General features: G+C 37.5%; 1 protein-coding gene across 1 annotated transcript in view; it reads right to left on the bottom strand.

The window, feature by feature from the left end:
- Positions 1-2,480: 2,480 nt before the first annotated feature.
- LOC107588271 (kinesin-like protein KIF13B) overlaps positions 2,481-9,907 on the bottom strand; it is a 26,982-nt gene continuing 19,555 nt past the window's right edge. The window contains exons 30-38 of the mRNA XM_016276302.1: positions 9,786-9,878; positions 8,809-8,964; positions 8,534-8,611; positions 8,367-8,420; positions 8,163-8,283; positions 7,524-7,657; positions 6,488-6,553; positions 5,536-6,220; positions 2,481-5,432 (exon numbers count right to left, since the gene is read on the bottom strand). Of these exons, the coding sequence (XP_016131788.1) occupies positions 5,224-5,432; positions 5,536-6,220; positions 6,488-6,553; positions 7,524-7,657; positions 8,163-8,283; positions 8,367-8,420; positions 8,534-8,611; positions 8,809-8,964; positions 9,786-9,878 (1,596 nt within the window). The 3' untranslated portion in view covers positions 2,481-5,223. The remainder of the gene's footprint in view (positions 5,433-5,535; positions 6,221-6,487; positions 6,554-7,523; positions 7,658-8,162; positions 8,284-8,366; positions 8,421-8,533; positions 8,612-8,808; positions 8,965-9,785; positions 9,879-9,907) is intronic.

The following is a 9,907-nucleotide window of genomic DNA, read 5'->3' as shown; positions in this document are numbered from 1 at the left end:
GTCACTTTAAGGGCGAGGGTTATGGTGCTTTGGGTTCTTTACCCCAACATACATATAGATATTTTTTTGTTTCATAAGGTATTGTTTCAAAGAAAGAAGATAAGAGCGATGGACTAGTTCAGGTTATTTTTATTTGTGCTTCAGAATTGAAATATGGTGCTTGTTTTAAAAAAGGAAAGGAGATACTAACCACATGCCCTCTTCCACCTTTTACAGTCTTTCCTCTTTGTCTTTTAGGAAGCTGCTTTCTGTGTGTAATGCACATCATTGCAGTCACAAATAAGCTTTTTTTTAGACGTATCAAAATAGCTATCGGATGACAAACCTGTGAAAAGTATCAGCTGCTTCAAATGTTCTCTCAGAATGTCTGAAATACCATTTCAACTCGTCAACACATCTTTGTTCCCACCGAGCGTAAGATATCAGTCGATGAGTTCGCCACTAGCTAACAAACAAGCTCGTATTTAAAAAGTCAGTCGCAGCCGAACGTGAATTTTGAACATGGGCTTCAGCCTTAATGCAAGTATTTTTAAGCACTTAAATGACAGAATGTGTCAAATCTGTCGACGTGTCATTCATGTGAAAATTAACTGTTGATGATGCTGTTTAAGTTAACGTTATGGTAATATTCCTAGATACATTTATTCCGTAAATCTACATAAGCTTAACATAAATGTACCAAGTCTATTTGCTAAAATATGCATCGAAAGAATATTGTATGTTAGGAGAGATTATTAATTGGAAATGAAATTTCTCGCTTTAGTAAATTCTGCTAAGCAGATAAATCCATCAAATGAGACATTGTTTCTTTAGTTATGTCTTGTAATTTGGTTGAACGGTCAGTTAAAACATGTTATTTGAGTTCTCAATTAAATCAAATACAATCTGTACCTTTATAAGGGTGACCGGGGCTAGTTGACACATTTACTTCAGTGAATATTTGACAGGGTGTGATTATTGCTGGAAGTTAATTGTTACTGTATACGAGTCAAACTACAGACTCTAACAGAGCTTGTTACATTGGGAGCATGCGGTGTATTAACTGATTTGAGAAAAACACCATTTAAGAAATATATACTCTCTTAAAAATAATATTAAACACATCACATTAAATATGTATTATTACAAATACATATAATTAAAATATATTATTGATTGTTGGCTTCAATATGACAATATTTTAAAAATGTAATCAATAAAAATATCAAGCAAATTCTATTAGCTTTGGCTAATAGAAATTGTAATGAAATTATATAAAACGTGACAACTTGCCCCAACCTGAATTTTGAACCTATTTTTTTTTCTTTTTATACATATATAAGTAAAAATTTTAAGATCAAGCAAAACTATCAAATAAATGATTTGGCTAACAGAAATTTTATTTGTATAAAATTACAGCTTGCTCCAACTGAATTCCAAATCTGAATAATAAGTTTTACATCCGTTTAAAGTCAATTTTTATCTAAATTTTATTTTTGTAATTACTGAAATATAAATCCTTGTGATAATTTCCCTATGTGACAACTAGCCCCGGTCTTGGTTTTATATTTCAAAGCTTTTCATTAAACCGCCGTCAAAATATTAGATGCTATAATAGCGAGAAAATGAACATTGCAAACTGCCAATTTTACTTTCATTTGCCAACCCAAATCCGAGCGTGAAGTTTCATGAGCTTGCACAGCAATCATGTAGTCTTGTACATTATATCATAAGATACAGACAGTCCAATCTTATTAACAGAGTCCCTCAGTAAACGCTTTCTTAGAAACAGTATTGAGGCACAATGTGATGATGGACTAGTGCCCAGTCAGTTACCCAGGAGTCTTTATTAAGCTAGTGTCGGAATGTGTTTGGAACAGAAATCTGTCGTGAAAGAATGAGGGAACACTTTGACTGTGTTTTTAATGTCCACGTTCAATATGTGAATATATTAAATATATATATAAATATATTCTATGAGTATAAAAAATGAAAAATATATCACTGTTGTATTAACTTGAAATAGTCTAATCATGTATCTCTTATTACAGAATTTAGTGCCTTTTTTGGACAGTAGACTGTTCTGTAATTAATATGTAGTATAAAACGCATATGCTTTGTTACTTTTTTAAGTTTTGTTTTGACACTTTTTTTTGTTCATTTTCAAAAAAAAAAAAAAAGTGTTTTTATTTTAGAACTGTACCTTCTAGAGAATAAAGACTTAATAAGCTGAAAGACACTGGCTGATTGTACAACTTTTTTTTACAGCACTCCGGAATTATACAATTATGCAAATTCTGAATTATAGTCCTAATTCTGAAATTGTAACAGGATTGTTATTTGAAGACAATCATTTGATATAAATGTGTGCAGCTGCTCTTTTCCATACAGCGAAGAAGAAAAAAAATTATTGGCTGTCAATTTGTTTGAAAGAAAAAAAAAATGTCAAAGTTTGAACATAGTAATTAAAAATAGTAATTAGACAAATATGTAAATCAGGTCACTTTTTATTTTTTTTCTTTACAGCCAGATTATTGTACAGTCAATATAAAAGAAATTATAAATGAATTATTATACATGATTATTCTTTGGATATCAGCATAGAATTGCAGATAAATTACTCAAACCCAGCCTTGTGCTCAGATTGAACTCTCAAGATGCAACTACAGTATATACAAAACACACACACACACGTATACTCTGGGTTCAAACGCTCCATATTCAGGACAACTTTCATAAAATCATCAGGACGAGGCACAGACTAGTAGTGAAACTGCTCAAAAAAAAGTCAGGGAGAAACAAAACCAAAAAAACTGCAGAAGTAGAGCAGCAACTTCCTGCCAAGAGCTTTGTCTGACATCTGTGTAAACAGCAGGGCCCAAAGCTTCCTTCAAAACCTCTTTCTCCTGATGCCCTTAACGGGAAGGATTTCAAACTGGAGGAAAGCACGAGTCTCCACACCTGTATTTAGTATTTGACTTCAAAAGGCCACTGTGTGGTTGCTCAGATATGGCTCTATGTCATTTATGACAGATCAAGGTGTCATTTCTGCTACTGAAGACCTGCTGATGTTGAACAGAATGAATGTAGGGTGCATTCAACCGTATTAATGATGAAGAAAAATGGTCAATTGCACTTGAAAACAAAATAAACATCTAGTACACATCTAGTTAAAAGCATCTGTGATTGAAATGTTGGGCCATGGAGATCAGCTTACTGAAAAAGTCTTCTGTAAGTTCATTTCCCCTTTCTAGTAACACATTAGGTTCAAACAAATTAACTATCAAATCCCTACCAGCAATTTTAACGTTATTGCTACAACAAATGTATTAAAATAAACTTAGCTGAGACTTGTCATTCTAAAGGCAATCAATCTGTTCTAATGTGACCCAGCAGGTCTTAAAATCCTATCACCTGAAGCCTTTGTTGCTAATCACAGCAAAAAAGACTTGCTCCATGTGTGCGGTTTTTTTCTCTCATTATGAACGAGGCACAGATCAAGATACATTTTTTTTTTAAAAATGGGAAGATGTTAATCCAATTTTTTGACTGAACAAAAACAGGAAAAATTAAAGGCAACATAAAACTGTGGAGAAATGCATCTTTTCTCAGACGGAAATTTCGAAATGTTTTTGACTTTTGAGCACCAAATCCAGTGAAAGCAGATTTACAGTGGATCATCGGTTAGTTTACTTAATTTACAACAAAACTAAGCACCCTTTGGGCACATAAGCTATCTACTATAAATCAAATGTGCAAATTAATTTTCCATTCATAGGATTTTTACACTTTATAAATTCAATTTACATAACTACAACCATTAAAATATATTTTAATAATTTGATATTGTATTAGACTTCAGAAATCACATGATGATTTCCATGAATAGAATATAAAAGGAATTAAATCTCTCCATCATGATGTGAACAAGTATCATATCTGCATGGAATCATGCTCCTTATTAAAAAAAACTATATAATTGTGACCACTTTGCCCATACAATATGTTAAAAAACATTTAATGAAATCACTTATAGATCTTTTCATTTGAATAAATAAGATGAAGGTATTGCCAGTAATTGGTCCGATACACAAAACTGGAATGTGCTTTTACGGTGACCTTCTTGTGGAAGACAGTCCTTCAGAAACCAACCAAACTGAGCTACTTTAAATTGTCACTAAATTGCAGCACAAAGTTATTTGAGGTTAAAGTAGTTTCAATAACCCAAGTCCAAATAAAAGGCTGCTTACTAAAATGTGCCCCAACCCATCAGATTGTAAATAAGCCACTCTAAAATACTTTTTTTCCAGTCCAATCATCAAAACCATTAAGAGAGAACCTAATTAAGCCAGTCAATTAAGCCTGAATGTGCCATTTCAGTCAAGTCTAAAAATTCCCCACATGCAATTAAGGATACACACCAAGCAGGCCGTTTCCTCCTAAAATACTGATAAGCAAGTCTTCCAATGACACCAAACCAAATAAAACATCCCATCTTGTGGATTTAGTCGTCCAATCACTGGTAAAGTAATAATAGTACTTCACGACATGAAGAAACTTGCATCAGAAACCTGCATTGACCTGCTCAAGACGGCACTTATCGCAAAATACATGCAACCCCCTTCACTCCATGAAAAGCCAGATTTGATAGTGGCTTACAGCTGAAAACCCAACTGGGTATATCCAATGACTCTGATCGGATCCCTGAGATAATCTCTTACATGTCTACCATACCATTTACCACATTCTAACTAGTGCTACGAAGGTGCAATGAGGGATGACAAACAAGAAATGGGTCGACTTAAAAGGCATATTCAGGAAACTAAAAATCGTTTACTGACTGTGCAGAGAAGATAAATCAAGCATCATTTGTAGTATCAAGTCCAAAAATGGACTCTTGATAAAACCAGGGCACAAACAAAAATGATGGATTTATCTCAAAGACCCGGAAGATTCATTACGGTCGACTCAAGGAGACTTGCTTGAGTTACCAAACAAGCAAACAAATCTCAAGGAACACAACTGAAGTAGCATGTTAAAAATTGATAGCACTCCCACATGCTACACATTAGCATAGCACCGGAACTGACAGAGAGGCTCGTAAGGGAATGTTGTACCGCCTCCTTGCAAAGTTGGGTATCTGAATGCTCCATTAGCCCAAGCACAGTGATGGACGGAGTTGACCTCCTCAGTTAGATTCAGATGTTTGAAGCGGAGGTTCTGTCCTGCTCAGCTCATTGTCAATTAGCTGGTCCAGGATTTGCGATTCTCTCCTTTCTGAATGGCAGTGCCGGCTCCTCCCCTCAGTTGCTGACTGAACTCCCCACTGCGGCGATTTTCAGTGTGCCTTTTGGAAGCTTCCCGTCGAGTCAGTCGATCTGGACGGACTAGCACCCCGTAACAAGGGTTGCATCGGAAGTACTGGTGGCCCTCGACAGAACCATCATTCTTACCTTGTGGACAAAGGATACAAAAAGAACAAGGTCTGTAAATCGGCTCACCAAGAAGGTGTCAACATCTCAGAAAACTTGTCGGATAACGGAAGACTTGACTAACCTGAGGGAGTGTCCAACTCGACCCCGACCCAGATGCCTTCTGAGAAGTGTGTTGGGCCGATGTAGCGGACTGTGCCGGACTTGCTGGATCCAACAGTGACTCGCCCTCCCACCTTGAGCCAAGCAAGTTCCCCGGGTTCCACATCCTCAAAGGTTATCTCTAGCTTTTCCAGGCTGTTCGTTTGTTGCACTTGCATTGTGGTTGCTTTTCCATCTCCGAGAATGTTACTGAAAGACCTGAGTTCATTGGCTTTGACCTTCTGGAGGGAGAAAGGGCTGTCTGTGGAGGTACTCAACACCAGGGGAGGGGTTGCATTTAGCTGTGCTTCCTGCTGAGAAGTGGTGATACCATTCCTGTGGGCCGCCTGGGTATCTTCCTCTTTTCTAGGCCTGTCAGATCTTAGCCCAGCTTCTACAGGAGCAACAGAGGCATTAACAGGGGTCGGTAGACAGTCTTCGTTGTTCTGCCTGGATGCTACGGGACCCGCTTGGGAACTGGGAGTAGGGGTGGGGTCCCCGCAAGCTATGGAGACGTCGGAAAGGGTGGCAGTGGAGACACTAGTAGAAAAATAGCCACTGGAGGCCTCGCTGATGGGGCTCAGGGGCAGATCATGCATAGAGGACAGGGCATCAGGACACCCATCTGAGTGTCTGTCTGAAGCAGGACTCTTCCCCATTACTGCAACCTACGGGGAAGCACGTCCAAAACCACAAGGAACATTTAACTACACCTCAACCTATCATCTGACTCTCACACAGACAGCACATGCTAGGAAAACCACAAATTTAATAGCATGCAATTTACATCACATGCAGGAGAGAAAGACTGGGCTCTTAAAATATCTTCCTAGGCTATACTTTTGCAAAATACAAGTCTGTAACCCAATTCATCATTCATATTTATTTAATTTTGCCAAAGATGGAGCATGAGATCAGAGTGGAGATCTACTTACCGGTTCTATTCTTACTCTTCCTTCATCAGGGTTGTTAGCTGTTTGCATCATTATTCGTGGCATATGCTGGAGAGATGAATGGAACGTATTAAATTTGTATTTACGATTTCGGTAATGGTTTTCAGAGAGGCGGCACAAAGCTTGATTTAAGTGTCACTGGTTCATTTTTTATGTTGGGAGTCTTTGGATTATGTTTGATCTAAAATACTGACAGATCAAAAGTCTGCGTGCAGGGGAGGAGTGATGAACACGATGAAATATCACCGTCATATTTTTTTTCCCTGTATGCCTCCATCAAAAGCATGCTGGGAGATATGATGAAAGGGTATGGCTTGATAATTAATCTTGGAGAAATTAAACACTGGAGTTTATCTATGGACTCCTGCCTAACTTATAATCAGGTTTCCCTGACATGATTTACTTTGACAAAATGAGGACACTGTTTTAATCATGGAAAACCAAAAAAGCCTGTTTTCTCACAAAAAAATCCACTACCAGGCAACAAGGCTTAATTTAAAGACTTACTTTATCCATCTTGTATGAGGAAATGTATCACAGATATATGGGCAATGTAATAGTAGCATATGGAATTTCTGTCTATATGGAAATGAGGAGGCATGAAGACAGAACGACATTATGCTAGAATCTAAAATTGACTCAAATTAAATCGGTCAGGGGGATTTGCATCCCTTTTTGATTACCACATATGATTTACTCATCTAAATGCAGCATATTTCTGACAGGCTTTGCAGGCACTAAAACGGCTATTTTTATGACTGATCCTCCTGTCTATCAGTTTTTTACATTTATGCATGAAACCCCATGGAAGTCACTTTGCCTCAAAAATGCTTTATTTGTTCATTATGGTTTTACTTATGCATATATTTTTCTTATTTACTAGAATTTTAAAATAACTTTTCCTTTTAGGTTTAAGGGTTAAATATGACCTGGACATTTCTTGACAGTTTTCATGAGACCGACAAAGCAAGGTTTAAGGCACAGTTTACTAATTAAAAAGTCGAAAACGTGACCAGACCTGTTGGGAGTGTGGAGAGGGTCTCAAATCTTTCTTGTCATCCCGCACAGGGAACAGGGACTTGAGCAGCTTGGGCATCTGAGGAACCAGGGCCTTGACTGGGGAGATATAAGCAGCAGCAAGCCCTGAAAAACCTGTGGGCGGGTTGGGAAGGAGGCAAACAGCCAGGTAGAGGTGTGGAGAAAGTCGACAATGATGGTGAAACAGAGACAGATGTAGAAATTATATAAAAGGAGTGTATGAAGGCACAGTCACATTAAAAATGTCACACTGACATTTTTTGACAGATCACAAAGTGACAAGGTGAAAGAAGCTGAAGTTGAACAAGACTGGGAGAGATGTTCAGTGGTAACTGAAAGGTTGCAGGTTCAAACTCCGAACTGGCAATATTGTGCTTTTGATCAAGATACAAGGATTTTCTCTGTAATTTAGATAAGTGCCTGTTAAATTCATAAACCAGGTTAGAAATGAGAGTTCAGGCAGAAAGAATTTACAGTAGAGAGCACAGAGTTGATGGTTGGAAGGACAGTCACATAAAGAATGGGTCATGCTGGAAACGGAAAAGGAAGATTATTCTATTGCAGACAAAACAGTCAACATTCAGTAGCGGTCACTTTAAGAGTGACCGTTATGTCGTACCTTGCTCGGGGTCCTGATTCTGTGTAGGTGGTGTAGGAGGTCTGGATGGTCGTGGCAGTGTTTTGCTGAACTGAGAGGATGTTGCAAAGATATCCTGCTGACTCTCCCATCGATTCTTACATTAGCAAATTGGATATTAGAGGTTACATAAAAGGACTCATTTCCTGTGGTGGACCATGTCTTATTTTCTCCCTAGATTCTTACCTTGTTGTCATCCAGCACTGAGTTTAGTGACAGATCCTGTCTGCTTCCAGATAACTAGAGGAGAAAAAGGTTATGTATGAATACATAATGTGCCAGGCTCCGATGATGCAGAGTTTCCTTAACATTTCTGTTTTTTAAGATGACTTTAAGGCTGCAGATGCGCTTACCCGGTGCACACTTGGAGAGCTGAGACTGCGTCTGCTGCCCTTGCCTTTACCTGCCAAATGCTCCTTCACTGCCACCTCCTGCAGCACATGATAAAAAACTGATTTACATGATGAAAACAACATGCTGAGCTGAACTCGGAAGAGAAAACTTGGTAGTACTGGGAAGTCAGCATCTGCTCACTATGCTATATGCCCAAATAAACAACATTAGAAAGAGATGATAAAATGCGATCTTATCAGATATAAAAAAATATTAGTGGAGTTAGCTGAGTGACCTGTCTCAGACGGTCCAGTGTGAGGATGTTCTCCACAGCCAGGACGCTCCGCAGGTACTTCTCTATGGCAGCTTCACTGTCTGAGGATTTAGGGTTCTCAGTGCTGGCGGCTACACGGGCCAGCATCTCCCTGTCCTCTGAGCTCTGGCTGTCCTGCTGACATACACAGCCAAGAGAGACAGGTGCTCGTAAACAAAGCACCTCAAGAAACCAGGTGTGCAACTTTATCAGAGCAGCTTTCTTATGGGTAATAGCCAACTAAAACTGCCTATAAGTGTTGCTGAGAGTTCTGCAGTGATACATAAGAGCGAATAATATTTATATTATTTAATATTTTAGGATTATCAGCAAATATTGAAAAAATGACCGTTTCAACTTGCTTCAGTTTTGAAATCTGCTAACAATTCTATTCTGAATTGGTGTTATTTTAGTATTATTTACAATACTATTATTAGTTTTGTTTTATATATTATATTTACAGTGGGTACGGAAAGTATTCAGACCCCCTTAAATTTTTCACTCTTTGTTATATTGCAGCCATTTGCTAAAATCATTTAAGTAATTTTTTTTCCCTCAATGTACACACAGCACCCCATATTGACAGAAAAACACAGAATTGTTTTATTTCTATGTTTAGCTTTAATTTATTTCAGTTTTAGTAATGTAGTACTTTAGCTAAAGCTTATTTTATTTCAGTTAGTTGCCAAGGCAACATTTCGTTTTTCATCTAATATTTAGATTAAAAAAAATATTATTTCAGCTTTATTTCAATAAAAACAAATTTGAATAGTTTTGGTTACCAATAACAACACTTCTGAATTTGAAGTGAATGTATTATATATTCTCAATGGTCACTGAAAAATCCATATGATTCAGCTCATGCATTATTTATTATTCATATCATGCATTATATAGACACACACACACACACACACACAAAAAAAAAACAGTTTTAATAGCAGATTTTGTATGCTTACCCCTGGGATGTTGGAGACGACTTCAAAGGTCACACCACAGCCAGGAATAGTGCTCCTGGTGGACATTCTCCTCAAGAAATTTTGAGCAAAACCCTGTTTAAACCAATATATATATATATATA

Source organism: Sinocyclocheilus grahami, unplaced genomic scaffold (genome assembly GCF_001515645.1).
Source record: "Sinocyclocheilus grahami isolate Dianchi unplaced genomic scaffold, SAMN03320097.WGS_v1.1 scaffold101.1, whole genome shotgun sequence".
Lineage (NCBI taxonomy): Eukaryota > Metazoa > Chordata > Actinopteri > Cypriniformes > Cyprinidae > Sinocyclocheilus > Sinocyclocheilus grahami.
This window is presented reverse-complemented; position numbering and strand designations above follow the sequence as displayed.